This window comes from Pogona vitticeps, chromosome 12, assembly GCF_051106095.1.
Source record: "Pogona vitticeps strain Pit_001003342236 chromosome 12, PviZW2.1, whole genome shotgun sequence".
NCBI classification, from domain to species: domain Eukaryota; kingdom Metazoa; phylum Chordata; class Lepidosauria; order Squamata; family Agamidae; genus Pogona; species Pogona vitticeps.
Window position 1 is genome coordinate 14,564,797 of NC_135794.1, and position 27,305 is coordinate 14,592,101.

The following is a 27,305-nucleotide window of genomic DNA, read 5'->3' on the forward strand; positions in this document are numbered from 1 at the left end:
ACTCTCAAGAGCCTCCTCCAGCACCATAATTCAAAAGCATCAATTCCTCAGCGGTCAGCTTTCTTTATGGTCCAGCTCTCACTTCCATACATTGCCACTGGAAAAAACATAGCTTTGCCTCTGCTGACCTTTGTCGACAAGGTGATGTCTCTGCTTTTTAAGATGCTGTCAAGGTTTGTCATCGCTTTCCTCCCAAGAAGCAGGCGTCTTTTAATTTCATGGCTGCTGTCTCCATCTGCAGTGATCATGGAGCCCAGGAAAATAAAATCTGTCACTGCCTCCATGTCTTCCCCTTCTATTTCCCAGGAGGTGATGGGACCAGTGGCCATGATCTTAGTTTTTTTGATGAGTTTCAGACCGTTTTTTGCACTCTCCTCTTTCACTCTCATTACAAGGTTCTTTAATTCCTCCTCACTTTCTGCCATCAGAGTGGTATCATCTGCATATCTGAGGCTGTTGATATTTCTTCCGGCAATCTTAATTCCGGTTTGGGATTCATCCAGTCCAGCCTTCCGCATGATGTATTCTGCATATAAGTTAAATAAACTGGGGGATAATATACAGCCTTGTCGTACTCCTTTCCCAATTTCGAACCAATCAGTTGTTCCATATCCAGTTCTAACTGTTGCTTCCTGTCCCACATATAGGTTTCTCAGGAGGTAGATAAGGTGGTCAGGCACTCCCATTTCTTTAAGAACTTGCCATAGTTTGCTGTGGTCCACACAGTCAAAGGCTTTTGCATAGTCAATGAAGCAGAAGTAGATATCTTTCTGGAACTCTCTGGCTTTCTCCATAATCCAGCGCAAGTTAGCAATTTGGTCTCTAGTTCCTCTGCCTCTTCGGAATCCGGCTTGTACTTCTGGGAGTTCTCGTCCACATACTGCTGAAGCCTATAGAACCTTTATAACTCGGCTCTGGTTTCCATTCCAAAGCAGACAGTATCAAATAGCCCCTAAACACCAGAAAGCAACAGAGTGTGCATGTTCACTGGAGGGAAAGAAAACCACCAAAAGGTTTCAGATGTTGCACATTAACCAACAGCAGAAGTGTGAGGTTCTTTTTTGTTGTCTTCGTTCTTGCAGCAAAAGGCAAGGGCTTGTACAAGGCATCGTATCTAGAGCAGAGGATGGGCAACTAGTGGCCCCCCAGATGTGGCTGGTCTATGATTCTCAGAACCCCCACCATTGGCTATGCTGACTAGCATGAATGGGAGCTGAAATCCACTGGGTGGCCAGGAGTTGCCCACTTGTATGTGGAACAATGACTTGAAATATGATTCAGCAGTTCCTCTGCACTAATCAATGTGGCAACATACTTCCTCCCAATATCTCGGCAAGTGTGAGAAACATCTTTATACTGTATATATATATATAAAGTACTGCATTTTAAGAAGGTCACTCACCTTCTGGTGCATGTCCAGAGGGAGAAAACCAGAACAGTAAAGGGTCTGGAAATGGTTCCCTGATGACTTTTGGGGAGTTTTCTCTACCTAGGTGGAAGAGAATGCAGACCACACTGTAGTTCGCTGTGAAGAATTTGCACAACACTCTGCAGGCAACAGAATACTTTGAATTGGATGCTGTAGTTGATACCAGTCCTGTGAATGTAACTGGGAAGGCCATTCCTGGGTTATAAAAGCTGCCAGAAAGGAACTGGTTGATTGGGTAGGAGGAGTGGTGAATGCTTGCAACAGGGTAGGACCCCATCTTGCTTAAAGGAGGTAATAGTAAGACCATTGTTGAAAGAACCCTCCCACAATACCGGATAATTACTGACCAATCCCTAATACTGTATTCCATTCTTGGGCAAAGTGCTGGACCGGATTGTGGCTTCTCATCTCCAAGGGTTCCTGGATGAGACAGGTTATCTAGATCCACTTCAATCTGGCTCCATGCCTAGTTATGGGATGGAGACTCTTCTGTTTGCCTTGGTGGATTACCTATGCTAGGAACTGGATAAGGAGAGTGTGTCCCTATTGATTCTGTTGGACCTCTCATGCCTTAGTCACATCCCAGCTGTAACATGTTCTTGGGGGGCTGGGGGGCTACCTCTGGAAAGTGTTGGGAAACATCAGCAGTTACAAAACATGGCAGCCAGATTGCTAATTTGGGCTAGCCCCAGAGGTTACATAACGTGAATCTTCACCGGCTGCTGGTCCATTTCCGGGCACGATTCAGAATGCTGGTTCTAACCTATAAAGCCCTAAATGGCTTGGATTCAAGCTATATCAAGGACAATGTCTCCCTTTTTGAGCCTAGTCATGTGTTAATAGAATCAGGAGAGGGCTTTCTCTCAGTTCCACCACCTCCACAGGTGTGATTGGTGGGTCTGCCTGAGTAGGCTTTCTAAATGGGTTGTCATCTGCTACTGCTTCAAATATGTTTTGGTGTTGCTTTTGCTTAGGTAAAGGTAAAGGTTCCCCTTGACAATTTTTGTCCAGTCGTGTTCGACTCTAGGGGCGGTGCTCATCCCCGTTTCCAAGCCACAGAGCCAGCGTTTTGTCCGAAGACAATCTTTCCGTGGTCACATGGCCAGTGCGACTTACACACGGAACGCTGTTACCTTCCCACCGAAGTGGTCCCTATTTATCTACTTGCATTTGCATGCTTTCGAACCGCTAGGTTGGCAGGAGCTGGGACAAGTGATGGGAGCTCACTCCGTTGCGTGGATTCGATCTTACGACTGCTTGGTCTTCTGACCCTGCAGCACAGGCTTCTGCAGTTTAGCCCGCAGCGCCACCATGTCCTTGCAGCGCCACCATGTCCTTGCTTTTGCTTACTATTTTTTAAGTGTAGTATTTGTTCGATCCTTTTAGTATTTATGTACTTACTGTTGTTAACTTCAAATATTGTTTTGAAGTGTGTTAGCCACCTTGTGTCCTTTTAAAGGAAAAAGACGGAGTAAAAACATTTAAAATAAATAAATAAATAAACCAAATGCTACAAGAAAGAGTCAAGCATGTTTCCTTTGGAAAATTGTACATTGGGAGAAGAGAGTAATTGTCACAATGTCTGGCTGGTTGTTTTGGTGGAGATTTGTTCTTCACTGCTCCAGGAGGCAAGACTAAAACTAGTGAGTGGCGACTATAGGGAAGCGGGTTTTAGCCAAGGACAGTGGTGCATCGCAAGACGATTGCCTCACGGGATGATTACTCCTCAAGACGATTGGTTTTTTGCAATCGATGTTGCGCTTCGCAAGATGGTTTTTCCTATGGACGATTTTCGTAAGACGATGTTTGGGTCCATGACTCGCAAGACAATTTTTTTTAGTGATGCTTTTTCGCAAGACGATGTTTTTGACAGTTGGGTCCATGACTCACAAGACGATTTTTTACAGACACTTTTTTGCAAGATGAATGCTTTTCTATGATATTTATAAAGTTTTTTTATTTGACTTTGTTCTGACTTTTTTTGCCCATAGGAATGCATTAATAGATTCCAATGCATTTCTATGGGAAACCATGTTTTCAAGACTTTTTTTTCGCAAGACGACGATTTTTCCCCATTGGAATGCATTAATTAGATTTCAATGCATTCCTATGGGGAACTGCATTTTGCAAGATGATGTTTTCACAAGACAACGTTTTTCACGGAACAAATTAACATTGTCTTGCGAGGCACCACTGTATTAGGAAAAACTGTGGGTATATATGAAAAGAAACAACAGGGGTTGGAGTAGATGATCTCCAAGTTCCCTATGATTTTATGAGTCTCACAGCTAAAGAATATTTGCATCACATGGTGGTGGAAAGAACAAGTTTAGACTGCCTTCCTAACTAATTCCCACGGATATTGGGGAGAGGCCCTGGAATAACAGAAATGGAATTACATAAACCAATGTGATGCCATGTTCTGAACAGTGTAGAGATAATGTTCTGATCTTTGTTGAGCGCTTCCTGGCTAATACTAATAATGATAATTACGTGCCATCAGCACAGTTCTGACTTATGGCAAATTATTTACACCCTTTAAAAAATTATTTAAGACATGCAAGCAAAACAGACGTTAGAAAGTAGGTTGGTGAGTCATATTTCCTCAGGAATTCTGGGAAATGCCAGGCTGCTTTTTTAATGAGAAGGGTTTGCTGGTCCTGGTTTCCACAGCCAAACTAATAAAAATGGGAAGGAGTGTTTAAAGAAGAAGAAGCCCAGCCAAAGAGGGAGAAGGAAGAGAGGTAGGAATTGCCTTTATTTGCATTCATCTCAAGTGGGAGATCACTAGCCTTACAGCCTGGAAAAAAAGGGTGTGCATGTGTGTGTTTTTATATCACACGTATCACAGAGCACATGCAATTATAGGGAATACACACTTTAAAAGAGCTTACCAAATATGCTTGCTTTTTATTATTATTATTATTCAAAGGGACTTGGCTTCACAAAGGCACAACTGTAAGAAAGCTTGTAATTTGCCCAAATAAAACTTAATTTGAGCCATGAAATAGCTGTGGTTTATTGTGTAATATATGTGCTATGTGTTTTAATTTAATAGAATCCAATATAACTGTAAGCCAGTGGAGTTTTTATTTTATTTTATTTTTTCAGAGCAACGCAAAGCTGTTCCCACAGCACAAGACACACACCACATAGATGCTACTTTGCTGATAGTACTGGGCCCCGTCATAAATCAAGCCGCAGTGAAGAGAGATTAGTCATAAGAGACTCATGAGAGATGCAAGCTGAGCTTTAATCCAGGGTCAAATGGAAAGAGTGCGGCCTTTTGGGAAAAGGCTCTCAAGCGATCCGGTTAGGGGTTGGGGACAGGGCATGCCCTTCCCAAAAGGGGAAGGATGCTGGGAACTGGGATGGGAGCAGGTCAAAGCCAATGCCGTGTAACAGTTGGAGTGCTGGAGTGGAAGGCTGGCTATCATGAGGACTGGTCCCACTCCTGTGTGGTCCACTCTGGGCACCATGATGGTTTGCAAGAGATCAGGCTACAGGATAGAGCTCTTATCTAGGTACCTATGATTGGCTTCCTGGCTTGGCTTTGCGCACAGAGAAAGGGAAATTCCTGGCGATGACTTCTGAGGAGTAGAAGTTTTCGGTCGCAGAGCCAGGAACCAGGGGTGCCGTTCCCCACGGTGCCTCCCAAGACAAGAGGTCGCCCGTAAGTTGTATGGTCGCAGAGCGTTGCCAGAAGAAGGGAATGGAAAGCCATTTCTGAGTCATTTGTTCCTAAGAAACCCTGGCAAAAGTTGTCATAAATCAGAATCCATTTGACAGAATGTGATGATAATTAGTGTCAGCATTTGGTGAGTTTTGTTGTGTAGCCCCTCAGCTCCTCCATCGGCAGGAAGCACCCAAGGGGCACACCGGCCCGGATGCGACACACAGAGGTGACGTGCAAGACAACAAATAATTTATATTTCAGTGTCAACAGGAACATAACAACGTCACCTCTTTCTGCCCCTCAGTAGCAGTTCCCGAAGTCCAGATCCGAGGCCAGGGAGTGGTTACCCTCCCTGGGCCATCATGTCAGCCGAGCCCTCCTCACGAGGCAAGTTGTCCCAGCCCTTCTGTTCACAGGCCGCTCTGCTTACAGCGGTCAGAGGCACTGCAGTTGCCTTGGGGGGGTCACCCCCTTCTCCTTTGTGTGCAATACTCTGGGGTGGCTGCAGATGAGAGTTCACTGTGGCATCCTGGGGTCCGTCTACTACCATGGCCTGCATGGCTTCCCTGGATGCTTCTGTCTGGAGCCTCCCAACTGACACCTCTTCAGGGTCCATTCTAGGTGATGCACCTCCTAGACAACCTCCCCAGGGTTCCTTCTCATGGGGCTGGGGCAGGGGGTAAGGCTGGGGCCATCCATCTCCGTGGGGGAGTGTCAAGGATGTGTCCAAATCCTCCATGGGTCGCAAGGCCAGCTGCCACAGGTAGGGTGGACTGAGGGAATTTCTCCACAGGTTTCTCCATAGACATAACACTACTACTACTACTACTACTACTACTACTACTACTACTACTACTACTACTACTACTACTACTACTACTAATACTAATACTACTAATAATAATAATAATAATAATAATAATAATAATAATAATAATAATAATAATAATAATAATAATAATAATAATAATAATAATAATAATGTATAAAGACAAACAGGCCACAAATCACACAACCTCCTTTGTCTTTATACGGATGCCAAGAGTATGAGAAACAAACAAGAAGAACTGGAAATATTAATTCACGAAGGTAAGTATGACTTGATAGGAATCACTGAAACTTGATGGGATGACTCCTATGACTGGAATACAGCAACTGAAGGATATAAGTTGTTAAGAAAGAACAGAAAGAATAGAAAGGGAGGTGGACTTACACTATACATCAAAAACACACATTCCTGAACAGAAATACAGCAGGAGGAGACTGGCTGCCCCATCAAAAGCATCTGGATCAATCTAGTTGGTGCAAAAAATAAAAGGAACTTGGCCCAACCAGAGAAAGGAAGTGAACGAAACTTTTGAAAAACAAATTGCAGGGTTTCCAAAGACACATAATGTAGTAGTGATGGGAGATTTCAATTATCCAGATATATGTTGGGAGGCAAATTCTGCCAAGTATAGCCTTTCCAAGAAATTCCTGGCTTGTGTGGCCAATCATTTTCTCCTACAAAAAGTGGAGAAAGAAACTAGAAGATTTGCTATCCTTGACTTGATTCTGACCAACAGAGATGACTCGGTGGGGGAAGTGACAGTAAGGGGAACTCTAGGTGAGGGTGACCATGTCCTTCTAGAATTCTGCATTTCAAAGGAAACGAAAGCAGAGTGTAGCCACATGCTTTTGCTGGTTTTTTGGAAAGCTAGTTTTAATAATCTCAGAAAAAGGATAAGTAATGTCCCATGGCAGGAGATCCTAACAACAGGAGATCCTAACAAGAAAAGGAGTCCAAGAAGGGTGGGAGCTTCTGAAAAAGGAAATTCTAAAGGCCGAACTACAAACAATTCCAACAAGAAAAAAAGGGGGAGGTGGCAAAAAAAGAGGCCAGTGTGGCTTCACAAAAAGCTCAGGGAGGACCTAAAAACAAAAAAGACATGTACAGGAAGTGGAAAGAAGGCCAGACCACCAAGGATGAGTACAGACAAGTAGCAAGGAAATGCAGGGATGGCATAAGAAGGGCAAAAGCTGAGAATGAGCTGAGGTTTGTTAGAGACATTAAAAGTACATAATCAAAAAGCATTCTTCAGGTTTGTGAGTAACAAAAGACAAACAAAAGATATAGTGGAACAACTCCACAATGGATATGGAAAAATGATAACAGATGACAAAGAAAAGGCAGAGGTGCTCAATTGCTATTTTAGCTAAATCTTTTCCCATAATACAGGCTAACATAAGACAAGTAACTTCCCTGATAGAGGGAATGCTGTAGATGTAGTATATCTTGACTTCAGCAAAGCTCTTGACAAAGTGTCCCATGATATCCTGATTAGGAAGCTAACTAGGTGTGGGCTGGATAGATCAAGTGCCAGGTGGATACACAATTGGCTACAGAATCTAACTCAGAGGGTGATGATTAACGGGCCCTTCTCTAATTGGGAAGAGGTAACAAGTGGGGTACCCCAAGGCTCAGTCCTGGCCCCAGTGCTCTTTAATATTTTTATGAATGACTTGGATGAGGGATTTGCAAATTTGCAGATGATACAAAATTGGGCGGAATAACTAATACCCTAGAAGACAGAAACAAAATTCAAAATGACCTTGATAGGATGGAGCAATGGGCCGAAAGCAACAGAATGAAATTCAACAGGGATAAGTGCAAATTACTGCACCTCAGAAAAAGAAACCAACTGCACAGTTACAAAATGGGGGATACCTGGCTCAGCAAAACTACGAGTGAGAAGGATCTTGGAATTGTTGTAGATCACAAGCTAAATATCAGCCAACAGTGTGGTGTGGCTACAAAAAAGGCTATTTTAGGCTGCATTAATAGAAGTATAGTTTTCAAATCCCACAAGGTGCTAGTCCCCCTCTATTCAGCACTGGTTAGGCCTCACCTTGAGTATTGTGTCCACTTCTGGACACCACACTTCAAGAAGAATGCTAACAAATTGGAACAAGTTCAGAGGAGGACAATAAAGATGATCAGAGGACTGGAAACCAAGCCTTATGAGGAAAGGCTGAAAGAATTGGGCATGTTTAGCCTTGAGAAAAGAAGACTGAGGGGTGATATGATAACACTTTTCAAATATTTGAAAGGCTGTCATACAGAGGAGGGGCAGGATCTGTTCTCGATCATCCTGGAGTGCAAGTTAAGCAACAATGGGCTCAAGTTACAGAAAGCCGGATTTCAACTGAATATTAGGAAAAACGTCCTTTTAGAGCAGTACCACAGTGGAACCAGTGACCTCAGGAGTTGATGAGTTCTCCAACACTGGAAGCATTCAAGAAAAACTTAGATAATCACCTGGCAGATATGCTTTGATGGTATTCCTGCATTGAGCAGGGGGTTGGACTTGATGACCTTGTGGGCCCCTTCCAACTTCACTTTTCTATGATTCTCCAATCAATGATATGGGGAATCCAGAGTCTGGTACCCACTGAATCTGGAATGCACTGGATGGGGAAGTGATTACTGTGAAAAAAAGGAACCTGTGATGGAGGCAAAGCAGTGAGAGCCTTCATCTCTCTGAAGGGATAAAAGAACACTGACTCAAAAAAGCTCGGTTTATGTGTTTATTACCCCACAGCCTCTACTAGGCCCATGCCTCAGGTTTGATGGACATAAAGGCTCAGGTAGGATAGGGTATATACACAATTTGGGTACCCCAAAAGCCCCATTTTACGGTACTCCTCTCTATCTCCTTCTATCAATGTACAAAAAAGTTAGCAGAAATGGGCTGGAGCATATAGATGTTTGGGATTTGAGGATGAATCACAGTTAAGACCTTTTGCTTTCTGCTCCATTGACACCAACCATCACAGAAAGTGACAGGTGCTGCATACACAGTGGCAGGATCAAACGAGCGTGAGGATCCTGGGCGCTACAACCTCCCAGGTCCTACAGATGGCACATCGGCCCTTTGAAAACTCCTGTCCTTGAGGACATGAGCAAATAAAACTGAAAACTGCAACCGTCTTGTGATACAGTTCTTCAGTGTTCTTTCTTCAAAGTATTGGGATTGCAATTTAACTCACTGGCTGTGATTAGAAGACTAAGCAATAAGTCAAAACTTCCCCATCCCCTCTCCTCATCCTGCGGCTTTCCTTATTTATTCAGAGAGCCTAGAGAAATCTGGTTTCAGAAACACAACATCTGCATTTCTGTCTGCCTCAGAATTCAAACAGTTAAAACCTTTTCAGTAGTTTGAAATAGCTGGATTTGTTCCATTTTGGAGGAGCCTCATTTTTATCCAGGCAGCTCCTGAATCAGTCCAAATCAGCCTAATTATGTTCTGGATTCATCTAAATTTGAAACATACCACTAAGTGATCCTTTTCGAAATTTTCTTGCCTTTCCATCCATTATTTCTAGCCCTGCCTCTTGGAGCAAGTGCTCCATCTTCCATCGACATCTAAAGAGAACGATCGCGTCTCTCTTTTTTCCGTCTTCTGCAAATTAAATGTACCCGCCCCGGCTCTTTCAAACAGTTCCCCTTGAGGTTTGGTTGCCAGATCCCATCATGATCTCAGTAATCCTTCAGTTTGTCACAGTTGTTCTAGAAATGTTGCACTCAAAACAGGTCACTAGACCTAGTGCAGACGGGGGAACACAGCACAGAGCAGAACTATTCCTTCCCTTCATCGGTGGTGGCATGTATGTGCGACCTGCCTTCCCCATCCAGCTGTGCTTTTCAGAGTAGGAGCAGCCTTTTCAGCAACTGCTTCATACTGCGGGCACAGCATCAGCCTATGATCCACTTTTTCTTTGTATGCATCAGAAGTAATCCAGTGGCACTTCCAGAGTGAAAAGATCAGTTCACAGGGTATAAAACAAAAGAGAACTTGGATCTACCATTCTTTTCTTGTTATTTCATTGTTGTGCGTATCAAATGTTCTTTCTTTTAAAATGAGTGCTGCACTCTGTGGGTGCTTTGGGTGTGTATGTAAAGTGGCTCAGATACAAGAAGGTGCAAAGATTTCTGTGGAAATAACATGAGGCCCTGACAGGATCCTGGAATCAAGAGTTCACCAAAGGACATCCAGGCCAACCCTTACTCAAACGGACCAACCATTAGCGACAGGCCATTGAAAAGGACCAGATTAACTCTCAGAGAAGTTGTCCGGAGTCAACATTCTTGATTGGAAGGAGAATACCAGAATATTTTGGTTTAACACTCTCACTGCCAGAAAGTCTGCCTTAAGAGAGGAATTGGGGGAGGGGCCTGTGCTGGGGAACTACCAAAGGATGATGTAATAGGAAGGGGGCACAGAGTCTTCCCTAGCTCCCCATTCCTTGCTCTAAAGCTCAGCCCCCCCCAACACAACTTCGTGCCCATAAACCTATGGAACAAACTCACAGAGAGGACTCACCTAAGTCAGTCAAACCAACCTCCCCATCACAGTTGTGTGATGAGCTTCTTTTCTCACTACACGGGAAGATCTGAGATTTACCACAGCCCAGAATCTCCACAGGGTGCTGGACAGGTTTCTGTTTCTGTCTCCAACTCTCCTAGGGCTGCATCATACCCCGAAATAGGCATTTGCAGTCATTAAAAATAACAAGCAAATAAGAAGTAGCCAGACAGGGCATTGGTTTGAGTTTTTTGTTCGGAGAAGGTGGTGGTAAAATGGGACTTAGAGGAACTCATCCAGCACTGCCATGGCAAAAATGCTGCTCCTGGAGGGCTGTCGTTCTTCTTGTTCTGTGCTGTCAAGTTAGAACCAGCTTATAGCAACCCTTAGAGGGCTTTCAAAATAAGTGAGATATTTAAGGAGTCGTTGTACTAGTTCGCTCCCCCTAGTTAGAAACCTGGTCTCCAGAGTCTAGTCTAGTCTGTCATTCTATCCACTACACCATACTGGGTATCTCCTAGAGGCCTAGACAAGCAGAAATTAAGGCAAGGATAGTAGCAGCATTTTAAAAGGGGAGAGTTGTGTGGACCACAAAAAATATTCATAGGCTGTAACTTTTCCACACCAACATTTCCACAGCTTTTGATGCTGGTAAGATTCAAAACCAGTAGCCTTCCAAAATGTTCTTCACACAATAATGAGGCAGAAAACTTGTCAACAGCAGCTTCATCCAGGACTGTATGTTTTCTGGGAATGTGACATTCAATACTAGGGCTTCAGTTCAACTTTGTCCCCCTTTAAGGTTCTGAAAGTAATCCATGTGTGTCTCAATAGAGACTGGGGCCGTCTCACAAGGTGAAGGTCGGGGGCAGGCCTCAGTGGCTGAAAGAGCTTATTCCCAATCCCCACGATCAACAAAGGTATCTGTTATATACGGTGCCAAAATATATGCTCATTTCAACAATGTATTCAGAGTGCAGCATTCAGCTTTTTTCCCTGGCACAAAACAATGGTTAGCTTGGTGCCATTTTAAGAACACATCCTTCACCCAATTCCTCAAAGTCAAGGAGAGGCCTTGGATTGGCTGCAGTCATTCATGTGTGTGTGTGTGGCTTTTCAGCACCATGTATGTCTAACTGAATTGGTAAAAATGGCTGAAGTGGCACAGATGTGCTTTAGTGGAACAATACAGAGTGACTTGATCCTGTGTGGCCATCCTTCAGTCTTGAGAGACTAGGGTAACGTGCTCTGTATGGAGGACTTGGAACAGTGTCTAGTGTGGCTGAGGAGGCCGATTCGAGAGTGACAATCCCTTCCACACTGAAGACAATCTGCCCCCTGTCCAGCTCCCTGATTTTGCTGCTTTCGGGACTGCCTCTTTGCCTCAGCCTGCTGGACAAGGGTCTCTTCAAATTGGGAGAGGCCGTGATGCATCGCCTGCATCCAGGCTGAACGCTCAGATATCAGGGTTTCCCATCTGTATGGGATGGGATCATCTGTATTGATCCTGTATGATTCTACTTAAACAAACAAACAAACAGATAAAAAAAGAACAAGTTTATTTCAGTGTGAACTTCTGGGCCTATAACCCTAGTCTTCAAACACAGTATTTGTGTCTGAAGAGGTCATGTCTGTTATACATAATGAAGCCAATTATAATCATGAAAACTCACACTGAAATAAATATCTTTGTCTTAAAGGTGCCATAAAACTTTGTTTTTCTTTCTTTTTCTTTTTCATCAAAAGCAGAATTAACAGAGCTCTCTCCCTGAAAGCTGTAAGATTCTGCAAACTACAAATGTGCACTAAAAAAGAGTACCTTTTCTCATTTTTACCACTTTAGGTAAACTAAATCATCAAGGTAAAACAAGGATTGGTTTCAGAAGTGGGGAGGGAAAAAAACACAAAGTCATGCAACCATCGCGCCCCCAGTTGGTTTCCAGAAAGATATTCCATTAATGTCCTAAAATACTCTTCCAGCATTCCTCTTTGTTTTGAAAACAGACGATTGAGGGATAAAAACCTATAATGCAAATACTTTATTATCAATGAGTGATTGGTATTAGCTTCTTGTCTGGGTATTACTACAAAAAACAAACAAACAACAAAAAAACTACACAGCCAAAAAATGGCTAATACTCCCAATTTTGCTGTATAATTTTTTTCTCCTTTAAAAAAATTGTACTGAACAATTTAAAAGCCAAAGTGCATTTTCCTTTTTTTGTCCATATACACATTGCACCGTACATAAATAATTACATTGTAAAAATGACTCCATAATTACAAGTATAATATATATTTTCATATAATATATAAAACTTTATATTAAATCTAGGTAGATGATATCTTGGGATTGTCTGTGTTCCATCTGGCTCTCCTCCAAGGCTGACAGCTATCTGTTGTTGTTGTTGTTGAGCAAAATTTCTAGCCAGCATGGGCAAGAGGTGATAAACTGTCTGGAGTAGCCAGGGCCCCAGCCTTTTGCGAAACTAATCCGGACACTGTTTGGGTCATAAGGTCCATCTGGATATTCCAAGTCAGTGGTGTGCTTTAAGAGGCAAGATTTCTCATAATCAAAGACCTTTATTGAATAGCCAGGCATCACTTTGCGCACAATTAAAGTCCGACAATTGGGAATGTCCTGTGTCGGTGAGTTAACAAATATTGGGTGTTCACTGCGGTTGTAAGCCCAAACGCCATCCGGTTCTTTGCTGAGCAAAATCCCGTATCCAATCTTACTTCGAGTCCGGCGGACAGTCTCATTCCTGTTTTCTAGGTTTAGCTGTCCAAGGCAGAAGCCGTTTCCTTGAGGTAGGTCGTAAAATATACTGACAGACTGTTCATACACTGTGTAGAGGCGTCCAACACGAGTCCGATGTTCCCAGTAGGCAACGTTGCACCAGTGGCTTTGTTTGATAGCATCAGGTGACATACTGGCATCTAAGAAAAGAAGAAAACAAAATGGCAGATAGTTGTAAAGAGATAGAAACCAAGGCATTTCTCCAACCGACATTAGTACTGCAATATTGAGTAAGAGCAGGTACTTCTCTTACTCAAAACATTATTTTATCCAAAATTCACTCCTTTCGTTTGATTCACAAACCAGTTAATCTGGACTTCCATTTAACATCAGTGGAGTACTTGACTTAAAAGGCAAGAGCCAGGCTCTTCCCTTTCTCCTCCGTATTTCACAGTGTCTCTGGAAAGGCTGAAAATGAAGAAGCCGCCATGTCTAGCACTGCCGCAAAATTGCTCAGTACAAGAATCCTCAACCATAAAAGCCTCCCCCTGCCCGAAGCTGCCTCTCTTGAATCTCTTGTAAAATAGCAGGCTTTTTTCTATAAAACCATGGTGGTGATGGTGGTGGGGAGGTTCTAAGCATGGATGCCAAATAAACGGGAAGTCTTCCTCCCTCCCTGCATCCATTCAATCAATCACTTTCTTCTTTTTTTCAACTCTCTGCTGACACCACAGAGCTTTACCACACTTGTGTCACACACTCACCATCTCCTGCTTCCCAATCAGATGGATAATTTATCCTATTGCCTGTTTAAGGACTTCCCATCCCACAAGAGGAAAATTGCTTCTAGATAACCCTAAGTGTCGGAACCCCACAGCTTCTGAGGTGCCACAATCCCATGCCATGAATGTGGCACTTTCCTTCAGAAGATCTTGCTCTGTTGACAAAGCAAACACAGAAAGTTGTGCTCCTGGCCTTTTGGCCTAGGCCTGACCAATCCAGGGCCTTGCCACTACCTGCTAACTGTACTCCTTAACCCTTTGCACACTTATTCTCGCCCCATACTCTTCTATAGGGCTGGGCACCTTACAGACAGACAAGCAAAGGGTTGAGGGTCAGCCAGTTATAGGGCCATGGGAAGTACAGTGGTGCCTCGCATAACGATCGCTCCGTTGAGCGATGAAATCACTTAGTGATGGAGTTTTTGCGATTGCAAAAGTGATCGCTTTGCGATGGTCCCTATGTTTTTTTTTTTGCTTTGCGATGATCGCGGGGAAGTGATCATGGCAAAGCGACCCTTTTTTAACAGCTGATCGGCGGTTTCAAAATGGCCACCGGGAAAACAAAATGGCTGCCTGCTGTTTTTCCTCGCTTAAGAGGCAGCGAAAATGGTAGCGCTATGGAGGATTTTCGCTTAAAGGTGAGTTTTAAGCCCATAGGAACACATTAATTGTGTTTTAATGTGTTTCTATGGGCTTTTTAATTTCACTTAGCGATGTTTTCGCTTAGCAACGTTTTTTCTGGAACAGATTAACGTCGCTAAGCGAGGCACCACTGTACAAGAATTCGAGTACTTTGGGGATTCTGGTTCTCTGGCACCAGATAATGTCTGAAGGGAGACCCAATCCAGGGGGGTTTGTGCCACTGTCATGACAGCTGTTTTGTTTTAAAATGAAGTACTGAAAGAGAGCCGAAGAGATCATAGAAGCCTGAGAAACTACGCAAACAAAAATTCTGGAATATTTGCACACTAGCTTGTTATGCTCTCAAACAATTGCCTCCAAGGAACCAGAATTGTCAAGAGGTGGAGTCCTTTCCCTTCCAACTCTCCCTCCACCCCTGCTTATCTTTTTTTCTAGCCAAGCAGGGGCTGAGCTACTTAGAAATATCATGCTTAAATACATCAGCAAACAGAAAAAGGAAAGACAACAATGGCTTTGCCTGTTGCAACGTGTGAGGACTGGTCTTTTCAGCTCAAGCTGGACTTGGCTTTCCCACTATGGCTGCGCAAGGTCAGCCCAGCATTCCTGGTTTGGGGAGGAGTCCAAAGAGTTAGGATCCTGGCAGGGCAATTTGGCTCCTGGAGTTGGTATTCAGCTCCCTAACAATCTATCACAAGACAGCGGCCTTCCGACCCCTCTGCCTTCAGGCCATCAGGTCTGATTAACTAATACACACGCTGATGCCATCATTTTGCTTGAGAGAGTCTATTGACTCACCGGATTTCAAAAACAGAGGCCTGACCCCCCTTCCCCTTCCCTTCTCAAATTTCACTGGCAGGGGAAACAGGCCCTCTTTGCCTAGGGAACAATCTCTGAGCTATGTTGCTTTGTTAGAGTTTAACTTGAGCTGTAACTCTACAATTTTAAAAAGAACAGGGGAGGAGGGGATGACCAAGCTTTTCCAACCTCTCAGACAGACAATGCAGTGAGACTAGCAATCACGTTCCTTTCCTTAGGATAGTCAAGATTAGCAGTCTCACAGAAAACAGTATTTCAAAAACAACCTCTATCCATCTGCTTATGTTAACCATTTGGCCAGTATTTTGGAAATCCATTCCCCCTTGAGCTTAACTAGTAGCGGACAATCAGGACATAGTGACCCATATAAACTGAAGCAGAAGTTCATGGGTTTTAGGATAAAAATGGTGCATATACTTAAAAAGACGATCCTTGCTGGAATGCACCGTCCTGGGTTCACAAACAGGTGGGTAATGAGATAAAGCAGATAAACCCAAATGATTAGGCCAAACATTAGTAAGTATTGAAGATACAGCTGGCAGCTTGATGGAGAACCCAAGCGAAGGGGAAAGAAAGGGATAATAAGGGCCTAAATCCCAATATCTAGTCCCAACTACAGCAGATCTACTGAACTGATATGATTTGATATTGGAGCAATTAATTCAGTGAGTCCACACGAGTTGGAACTAGCAATTTGATTCAATCCCTGTGCAGGTGAGGAAAAACAGATCATTCTGAGCGAGAGACAGAGCTACACATTTTCTGCAAGTCCACCCATTAGTTAGCAGCAAGCCTCCAAAGATTTTTTTTTCTCCAGTTACTGATCTATTCCAGGCGTATATATCAGTAAACTGGGAAAAGAGCCAGCACATAGCCTTGGTCCTGAGGTAAAATCACCTGATGGAAGAGATACCAGTTCCCATTGAACTCTGAAAATTATTCAGGGGAACAACACTGGTGGTGGTGGTGGTGGGAGAAACAGACACGGAGGTCACATGACTTAAGGCCTCCAAATCAACCCTTGATAGTGAGCCAGACCCTCGCATACCGATTTGTTTGAGGTCCAGAAAGCAACAAAAGGCTTGTGGTCCCTGCAAAAGGCCACAGATGTCTTCCTTGGGAAAAGGAAGCTGCTCCAAACATCCCATCGGTTAACTAGGAAAAGAGTTCACGGAAGTGGATTTTCTCTGGCTGGGCAAGCCCCTAAGCTCAACCAACATTAAGATGCAGAAGAGGAAGATTATTCTCTACAAGAACATGAATCTCTGGAGACCAGCAAATGATACTTGTCTCAATGACATCGAGGGCACCAAAGGAATCATGGCGCACAGCAGAGGTGGGCAAAAGGCAAGCCCTCAAGGCCATCAAGAATACCACAGGCCCTCCTCGCCATGCATGGAATTAAACAGAGCAGTGTGGCCGTGTTTTTTTTTTCTTCAAAAACATATGATTGGCGGGAGTGACTGTTTACCTATTTTTGAACCTACTGTGGCTCTGACAGCTGTTAGGGGAGGGGGGAGAAAGTCAACTCCCAGGCTGACCAAAGTTGCCCACACTTGACGTCAGAGTCGCAACCGGGCACAGACTTGTGCCAACCAACCGTGACATCAGAGAAGAGAAGACGGGGTGAAGCACTGAAGTTGTATGGTGTGTGTGTGTGGGGGGGGGTGGGGGTGTGGAGAAGGTTCTTGACCTTAGCAGCCACCGCAGAAATAACAGAACAGAATCTGGGGACAACCTGCCGAGATCTGTCCTACAAAGACTGATTTGTCTACAGGAGAGGCTGATGTGGCTTCCAAGAGGCCAGCCCAGTCGCACAGAGACTGCAATGTGCCTGCAATATTTTTAGGGGCGCTTGAAAGGGTGCCTCCCATTGTTGTGGGTACGCAGTACACACGTGGTATACAATGCTGAACTAGAGCAGCAATGCAGTCAGGCATGGCAAAAAGTCTTGGGCCAACTTCCACTGCAAAATCTGCAAGGGTAATTTGCACCCCATGGAAAAATCACTTTATTGTCCTGCCGGCTTCACTAGCTACATTTTTGTAGGTCAGGCTACTGGTGTGTTACAGGCACCAGAACAGAAGAAAAGGAAAATAAAATGAGGTGGCAACCAATTCAGTGCACTATCCCTGAACCCCCAGACATAGGCGTAGACCTCCATTTTGGCTAGCGCCGATTCAACATGAAACCCGCTCTCAGTTTACTTCCATCTCACCTCTCCAGGACGAACAATGCTTGTGTGCCCTTTCCTTCTAAGTCACGCCAGCTGCAGCAGAGCTGGGAGGTTTTCCTCTGTAAATTCTGGAGTCTGGGAGCAATTAAGGGCTTCTTTGTCTGCTTAACCCCTTGCACCCCTTCCAAAGCACCACTGGCCGATTAGATACAGAGGCTGCTGTTGTACAGTGTGTGCTATAAAGAAACTACTACTTAACCCTTAAAATTCCCCTATAACGATTAAAGAGCCGGAAAAGATCTGACATGACTCTGCAATAAAATGCAGAGAATTCAAGTTTTCAGCACCTTCCCAAATGGCCTCAGTAAGTCCCCTGGTGCTCACAATGCTGCAAAGAAGCCTTTGCACTATTATTAATCACGTTTGTCCCCTCCTCCGCCCCAAAAACCTTTTCCTTAAAGCTCTCACATGGGAGCTGTGCTATGCAATCGTTGCAAGACAGCCCTGTCAAGTGGCTGAAGGGACTGGCTTCATGCAGGTTTGGACCCACAGTTACCGAAACCAAGCCATTTAAAATAAAAGAAACTTCTGCAAGATTATAAACTGCAGGAAGTGGCTCATGGAATAACTGGTACACTTCACAGATAGTTGCAGAACTTCAAAAAGTTACTATTTTAGACCACAACTGCCAGAAGCCCTAACCAGCATGATCATTGGCAAGAAGACTCTGGGAGCTGTCGTTCAACAAAAGTTATTTTTTCAAAGCTCCACCATCACAGGTTGAAACAGCAGCAGTGGCGTTGAACAAATCTGCCCGCCTGAGGCTCTTCTCCAGGAGATGTGCTCAGCACGACAGAGATGGGGGAATGTGCAGCCTTCCCAGATGTTGTTGCACTTCAGCTCCCATCACTGCCCCACAGACAGGAGAGGCTGATGCAAAATGCAGTCCAAAAATAAATGGACAGCCACATACGCAGTACAGGGTTAAATAGGCCACATCCTTCATAAAGCATAATGATAGCTGGATGCAGCAGAAATCCTCCAGCCCCTTTCTTGGTTTTAAAGCTTTAATTTACTGTCCACAAGGGCCAAAAACATCTCTTTTCACCCAAGGAAAAGCTGAGCACCCTGTGGTTCCGTAATATTGGATTCCACCCAGGTGGCGGGTCTCCCACCCTGCTGAAACCAACGGAGCAGAAGTCGATCATTTCACACTACACTACATTTTCTTTCCTTAAATGATTAATTCCGTTAAAAATTTTTGTGCAAAGAAATTCTATTCAGCCTATTGCCTATCCCCATTGTCAAGTCTTGTTGCTGGAATAACATTGAGACGTGGCTTTCTGAAATTAGACAAAGTTACTTTCTGTTCATTCTTTACAACAGCCATATATATCAAGTGCACACAAAAATACAGCTGGCTCCCCCACAACATGAAAAGCACTCATGTGACAGCTAAAAGGACCAATTCTTTGCCCTTGGAGGGATTACACTGAATTTCTGGCTAGAAGAGAAAAATAGGTCTTGCCAGCACTTTGGGAGCTAAAACTTAACCTATGAGTCAAAGTCTTCATGGTGTTTTTCAAAACAAGCAGCAGCACGGACAGAAAGGTGTCTGAAAAGGTTGGCAGGAATCACCAAGAAGATGCTACGGGCAGTAATATTGCCGAGGCAGTGGCCATTTGCTCAAAAAGAGGCAATAAGTGCTTTCAGTGAGGGGAAAGTATATTAGAGGGCTCATGGCCCACTTTTCCTGTCACCAGCTCTAATCCACTGTTGCCTCTTCTGGCAAAACTACAGAATGAGTACAGTAGAAGGTTACCTTCTGATTTCTCTGAAATGCTCTTGGAGGAAAACAAGGTGTGTGGTAGGAGTCCCATCTTGTTTTAGACAAGATGCATGGTCCCTGGAGACATCTAAAGGTACAATTAATCCCTTTTTCATGGAAAAAATATTGGGGGGGGGGAGATACTTGGAAGGAAGGTGTACTCTGTCTTGAGAAACAATCCACAGGCATTTCTAAAACTGCACTTTTAAGTTCCCCTTTAGTCAGCCGTGTCTAGTCACGCTGGCCACGTGACCACGGAGGATTGTCTGCGGACAAACGCTAGCTCTATGGGTTGGAAATTGAGATGAGCACCGCCGCCTAGAGTCCGACACGACTGGACAAATTTTCAAGAGGAACCTTTACCTTTACCTTAGTCAGCCTGGACTACTGTCCAAAGCCTGTGTTCTATGTAAGAGAGGCTTCTGGTTAACATTTAAAAATGACGCATACAGTCAAACCAAATTCAGTAAGGGGGAACTGGCACAATTCTGCATACTGTACAATCACCTGTGACAGTCATGACTGAAACTCAGCAAATCTGTACTCTGTTTCCTGATGCACTCTCCTGTTTTCAGAAAACATTTTGCACAATTTGCTTTGATTGCACCCATCATGGGTGGGAGATAAATATCCATGGAGCCAACAAACAACCTTTCTAAAAGACTCTTCATAAGCTATCTTGCTCTTGAGGCTTCATCAGCATCAACCATCCCCACATGTTCGAGCACATCTTCCCGATCATAATCAAAAGGACTAGACACTTGCTGAAATTCCTAGGGTCCCTTTATTTTGCACCAGTACTACATTCCATCATTTTAAATCACTTGTTCTCACAGACACAGCCTCCAATTAATATCCTGAGTAACAAGTGGCTGAGAGTAAGGAAAAAGTAAAAAAAAAAATCTCCTGCAGAAAATGATACTGCTCTAATGTGGGAGAGAAGGAGAAGGAGAAGGAGAAGGAGAGAGAGAGATTGAGAGAGAGAGAGAGAGAGAGAGAGAGAGAGAAGCAATTGACGTCCCCACCCACCCCCGGCCCCAACCATGCTTTGAATCGTTTTCATCAATGCAGTATACTTAAAATACCTCAGCATTACAAGTTTCAGCTGGAATGCATCACTATAGCAGTGAGTTAACCCAGCCTCTGAAACTATCCTATTACATTAAAAGCTCCAATGGAGTGAGAGTGAGTTATCTGGTGCTGGAAACTTTTACAAGCGGCATGGCCTCCAACCAGCTCAGTCTCCTCCTCCTCCTCCTCCAAAGCCTCCCCTCCCCACAATTTCATTACGCACAAGGCGAGATTGGTGGGGCCCCAGGCAAGCGATCCGTGACAGGTTGGGGGCATGGTCGGAGCGGGTCCCTTTTCACAGCCCCAAACGGCTTGTTTGTACAAGCCAATTCTTCAGAGACATACCTTCAGAGTTAAGTCATGTCAGCCCTCACCCACTTTGCTTCCCCCCCCCCAGTCCCCTCTTCCAAGACCCTTCCTTGCCTCTTCGTTTTTTTACTCAGTTCAAAAGCAGGGACGAAACAGGTTGTCCCCTCAAACATGACGAAAGCTTGTGTGTGGACTTCTTAGGAAAATGGCCAACTGAATTAGGCCTACAGCAAAATCTAGTGACTTAGGAAGGTCTTCTCTAGGTGAAGCATCTGAGGAATTTAAGGGAAGCAGAGGGTTTGTTTTGTTTTGCTTTAGCTGAGCATGGGGACACTCTACCCTTTCAACAGCTTGAGGACTGAAGCGTTTGGCATCTCCGAGTGTATAAATATGCAAGAATTTGCTGTGACTTTCATGCTACTTTCCCAATAAAGCTCTGAAAGATGATTAAAAAACAAACCCGGAATTCACAAGCCAGCATGCCCCTGAGTTCTCATCTCATAAAGTCAACTTTTCCAAGCTCTGCTCCCCCATATTATAATATAAATCAGTAGCCCATCTCCCGAAAACCTAGTGCTGAATTAGGGAGGGGCAAGCAACCCACCAGCAGTTTGTGCAAGGTGGGATTTTGGGGGTGGGGGGGAAACCTGCCATCTTTGCCCAAGTGGTACTGTGGGAAGGTCCCCGAAGGCCCCACACCAAGAGATCCAAGGGAAAGGATCAACCGCCGTCTTTTAACTCCTAGCTTGGCCCCCTGATCGGTCAGGGGGTCTGTCAGCGGTGTCCCTCCGGAGGCGGTTGGACTTCTGATGTTGTTTAGTCATTTAGGTCTGACTCGCTCATCTGCCCAGGGAATGAGTAGCCCAAGAGCATCGGGAGAGCCACCCTTTGCCCATCTCTGCACTAGGTCTTATTTGTGTCACACAGAAAACACCCAGAGGTCCTGTAAAATCTAAGCATTGCTCTACTAATGGGTTTTTGTTTTTGTAAAGGTCGAAGAGAATCCAACCTCATAAATCACCTCATTTTAAAATGCCCCTTTCAGCACGGCAGGCCTTCCTTCCCCCACCAAAAGGGCTGCCTTTTGTTAGCTTTATCTCTCTCTGCTTCTTGGAGAGTGGCACGGAGCCAGCTCTTGCTATTAATTAATCTTGAGGGTGCGAGTTACATTCCTGGCCAGCCTAACCACTTCCTACATTGGCTGAGGCAGTGGGCAAACAGCTTGTGCTAGCTGCCAACTCCCTTCTACTTCTCTCAAAGTACTAGAACCACAAGATGCGGGGGGGGGGGACATTCATAACCGGGCGCCCACATTAAAGAAACTCACAGCCTTCAGTTTTTTTTTTTAAAAAAGTTACTTTGATGCAAATCCCACTTTAAAACGACAGATAAGAAAAGAAGTGCTAGCATATTACAGACAAGTCATACTCATTGATTGACTGACTGAATATACATTCATATTTCACCTTTTATCCAATGAGTTCCAGGTGGTATTATACATGGCTCTTGTCCTCTGCATTTTAGCATCACAAAGACTCTGTGGTGTAGGCCAAGCTGAGGGGTTGTGATTGGACCACGGAGTGGACATTTGAACCCAGGTCTCCCAAGTCCCAGCTCCATTGTTCTAACCACTATAATCACACTGGTAGCTACCACTGAGTATCTGTGGAGTGTAGCTTTGCCATGTTCCATTTCTCCACATCCGGAGAGCCTAACGGCATATTATGCCTCCCACTCCCTTCCACGGCACTTTCCTCACAGTATTACAACCGCAAAAATGCCAGAAACAACATCTACTGCATAAGCTGTCACAAACATTAAAGAAATGTTTCAACCATTCCATTTTTTAAAAGTATTTTCTGATGGAAATCCCACAGTTTGAAATAAAGATATCGCTTCACCCCGTACCACCATGTTTCATCCTTGGCATCATTTACACAGGAAGCATCAACTGATCTGAAAATCCCAGTACTGCCTAGTGTCTAAAGCAGTGGCCTTGGAAGAGGGAGGTCCATGTTCAAATACCTGCTCATTCAGAACAATTACTGAGTGGCTCTCAGCCAAGCCTACCTTTCAGAGTTGTGGTGGTCAGAAGAGCATAATCATGTAAGGTAAATTAATCATTACGTTTTATCAAGCACAGGAGTTTCTGGCATTGTTTTTCTCCCATCAGCTTCTGCTAACGGAAAGTATGAGAGAATACTAAAGAAATCCCATGAGTGACACACTATAAGCCACAATTCCACTGGTGATTTACATGTGAATAAGTGAAATCAAGTAACTCACTGCAGCACATTGCCGCTAATTAACAAGATGCCACTTTTGTCCCTGGTTGTGTGCCTGCTGCGTAACCAAAAAGGTGACATACATCTCATGAATGAGAGCAATTCAATGCCACAATGTAAGCAATTTCATTTACTCACATATAAATAGCTGATACTATTCTGGCCATTGTCTCTGATTTACAGGACCGAAGTCATAAAATACATTAGTCACAGGGATGGGGGTGGGGAGGATATGATTGCCTTTAGAGATATAGATTAAATTATGATGCTATATGTTTTATATGTCAGTCTGCTGCACTGATGCCAAAGTGGGTTGGAGCCCACAGAAACCTGTGACAAATTACAGTCCAAATCCAATTAGTTACACCCACCTGTGTAACACAACTGGTATAAATGTTGGTGGCAGTTCCTGCAAGTTAAGAATGATAGCATAGGTATCTGCAACTGTGCATCATGGGATTTGGTGTCTAACAGCAAATACTTATGCTGACTTTCTTAACTTTCAGCAATTTGCCAACCACATTGCACCAGTAAAAAAAACTTAATAGGATCTTGGCCAAAAAGGGGGGCTACTTACCTGTAACCATGGTTCTTTGAGTGGTCCTCTGTGAATCCACACAAATGGTTTAATCTGGGCCTGTGCAGGACCTCTCAGAAGTTTGTAGAACTTAAAGACATGTGATTAGTGGGATGTTCCCCCGTGGAGCGCATGCTCCGCACACCAGAGATCTCCTCAGTTCCCAAAAGTCCGCCACTGTCAGATGTAAGTGTAGACAACAAGTGACGAACAGCGGGGGAGATGGGCAGAATGTGTGGGCTCACAGAGGACCACTCAAAGAACCATGGTTACAGGTAAGTAACCCCTCTTCTTTCTTCCTCGTGGCCTCTGTGAATGTACACAAATGGGTGACCAGCAAGCTCACTTACCGGTTGGTGAGACATCACATTAAAAAGGAGGTTAAGAACAGCCCTGCCGAAACAAGCTTCATTCTTGGCTCTGACGTCCAGTCGATAGTGAGTCACAAATTTTGAGGGAGTAGACTAGGTGGCAGCTTGACAGATGTTGGAGATATCAATACTGCAGAGAAAGGCAGTAGAGGTAGAAACAGCCCTAGTGGAGTGGGCTCTAACAGTTTCTGGTGGCGGTTTCCCTGCTAGTTCGTAGGACAACGCAATTGCCTGAGCTATCCACCGAGATAAAATGTACACCTTTAAGGTGGAATGTGAAAGACTGAGATGAAAAAGCTGGGGAAGGAAGTTAAGGAGAGTCTCAAGAGATACAGGTGCTGTAGAGAGTCCCTTGGAAGCGGCGAAGGTAGAGAAAGTCCTCCATTTATAATGGTACGGAAGCTGAGTAGAAGGTTTCCTGGCTTTGTATAGAACAGCTGCTATGGAAGGTGGATCCTCCACACGGTGAGATTGAGGGATTCCAGGTGTGTGTGATGGATCCTGCCATTGTCTTGAGTTAGTAGGTGTGGGAGGTGAAGGAGGTCTGTTGACCTTGGTCTCAGGTGGGTGAACCAAGGTTGAAGCAGCCACCATGGGGCTATGAGGACTGCGCTGGCGCAAAATTTCCGGAGCATGGTTATTGTCCTCTGGATGAGAGGAATGGGGCGCGGGGGGGGAGAGAGAAGAGGTACAGAAGATTGGATCCCCACTCGACCATGAAGGCATCCTCTAGAGAGTTTACGCCTTTTCCTGCCCTCGAACAGTATTGTGGGCATTTGGCGTTCTCTTGCGTGGCAAAGATGTCTAGAGTAAGAGTGTCTCAGCGTTGGCAGAGTTGGGAAAATATGGTGTCGTCCAATGGGCCGAGGCCAGGCTGGAGAGAACATCAGCCACCGAAGACTAGGTGAAAGGCTCACAAGAGAAACAGGAGCCTGGCCAGGAGGTAGCGGGAGTGGATCTTCCTCCTCCCACAAAGAATCGGGAACCTCTCTTGTAGACTCCTACCAGAATGGGCGAAGAAAGGTCTGGTGAAGGTTGAGCTAGTTGAGTAGGCTTGGATGATTTTTTAAAAGCCTTTTTGGATCCATCCTTGTCTTTCTTATTTTTAGGTGACTGGCCATGAGATCGTGCCGAGGACTTTGATGCCGATGCCAACCTCTACTTCGAAGAAGTGTTTAGGTTGCTCCTTTGACTTGGGAGATGGCGTGGTCGGGCTCAACATGGAATGAGGCAATTCCTGTCTAGGGACAGGAGTCAAGGTGGGCTCCATGGAAGCAGTGGGTGATTTAAGGGATTTTGCCCACAGGAATGGGTGGAGACGTTGAAGATGGAGCTTGCGGGCAGGTTGGGTGAGCCTTTTATACTCCGGGCAGGACTGAGTTTGGTGCTGCTCCCCTAAACAAAAAAAGGCAGCGGCTGTGGCTGTCTGAAAGCAGGATCTTATTTGCGCGCAAAATGCACCGCTTAAACGGGCCAGGGTGCATTAAAAAAGGGCGGGGAAGGAGGGGGGAAAGTAAAGTAAAAAGGAGCGATGGGGAGACAGGAATTGAAATGAAAGAGAACTCAGGGAGAAACGTCCAAGAATAGAACGAAGAAGCCTATAAAGGCACAAGGTGAAAATATCAATTGCCATCAAAGTTGTTGCTCTAGTCATCGAGATAGGTGTGATCTAAGCGGCGGCTAAAACGAACAAAGGGGACCTCAGGTGGGTGGAGCATGCGCTCCACGGGGGGGGGAACATCCCATTAATCACATGTCTTTAATTAGATTAAACCCGCAAATTAAACCCATTTGTGTGCATTCACAGAGACCATGAAGAAGAATGTTAAGTTTTTTAAGGTGCCACAAGACTCTTTGTTGATTTTGATCCAGTAACAATGCCTTACCTCTACAAACTTTGAAAAGTATATAGTGGTGCCTCGCTTAACGAGCGCACCGTATAACGATGAAATCGCATAGCGATCCATTTTTTCGGATCGCTAATGCGATCGCTCAACGTTTTTTTAATGGGGAAAATTTCGCTTTGCAAAGACCGGTAAGCGTTTTGCTTACCGATCTTCGCAAAACGAACCCCGACGATCAGCTGTTCGGCGGCCAAAATGGCCGCCGGAAGCCGGGAAATGTCCCAAAATGGCCGCGCGCAGCGTTTTCGCGCCCTCGTTAAGCAAGACGAGGGCGCGAAAATGGCTGCCGGCCATCCTCAAGCTTCGCTGAACGGTGAGTATTTGGCCCATTTGGAACGCATTAAACGATGTTTAATGCGTTCCAATGGAAATCCCTGCCCCGTTCAGCGATGCTTCAGCATAGCGAAGGTTAATCCGGAACGGATTAACCTCGCTATGCGAGGCACCACTGTACTTTGTATCAGAAAATACATACCTTTCAGAGAAAGCAACAATTTAGTGTGGTAAGGCTATCCCCTCCCCCCCAGCTCACAATAGTTTCTTATATGTTACTTCTTTTGCCCCACGATATAAATTATTTCCAACCTCTACCCCGGCTGCTGCTTTGTTTCACTGCTGCCGTTTGCATACAAAGAGGATCCTAAGAGAATCTGGAAACGTTACTTGTTACTTACAAGACTACAACTGTCAGAATCCTCAAGCCAGGAGGAAATCCCACAGTTGGGGGACCCAGGAGTTTGCAGTCTAAAAAGTAACTTTTCCAAGCCTTGATTCTTAATTAATGCAAGTACATCATTTTCCTGTGCCCATTTACTTAGGTGTAAGACACATTTAATTTAACTTAGGGGGATAAATATCTCAGTAAGCAGCTTAAAAGGCCATTCCACATCCCCAGACACAAATGTTAACTTGTTTTTCAAAAGGATGTTATTATTTCTTTATCATTGTTTAAGATCTCTTTCTAGAAATTTTCCTACCAAACAGAAAAAACAATAACCTTCTATCCCCAATTACTGCTTTTTGCAACTCATCCTTTCCTCAAGAAATCTTCCAGCTAAGCTCCCAGGAGCCTATGAAAGTTTCAGCAGAACTTTGTTATTTTTTCCTGGAGTTTTCTATAGGTTTTTTTTTCTTCTGCAGACACATAAGATCAGAAAAGTTACTTTTATGAACTAGAATGCCCAGAATCCCACAGCTCAGAGTTATAGTCAAAAGGGTCTATTTTCCAATATCTGCATAAGGTTGCCTTGCCTGGTCTGTTGTGGCAAAAATAAGAGTCAAATAATACCAACATTTTATCTTGCTCTGCGGAAGTACTTTGCTTTGTTGCATCTCCTGTTGGTTTGTGCTTTCA

The 27,305-nt window shown here is 44.4% G+C and overlaps 1 protein-coding gene across 2 annotated transcripts in view; it reads right to left on the reverse strand.

The window, feature by feature from the left end:
* Positions 1-12,474: 12,474 nt before the first annotated feature.
* The window catches only part of SMAD6 (SMAD family member 6), a 64,581-nt gene continuing 49,750 nt past the window's right edge, over positions 12,475-27,305 (reverse strand). For both annotated transcript variants that reach the window (XM_072982118.2, XM_072982117.2), the window contains one exon: positions 12,475-13,390. In XM_072982118.2, coding sequence (XP_072838219.2) covers positions 12,843-13,390 — 548 coding nt within the window. In that variant the 3' untranslated portion in view covers positions 12,475-12,842. The remainder of the gene's footprint in view (positions 13,391-27,305) is intronic.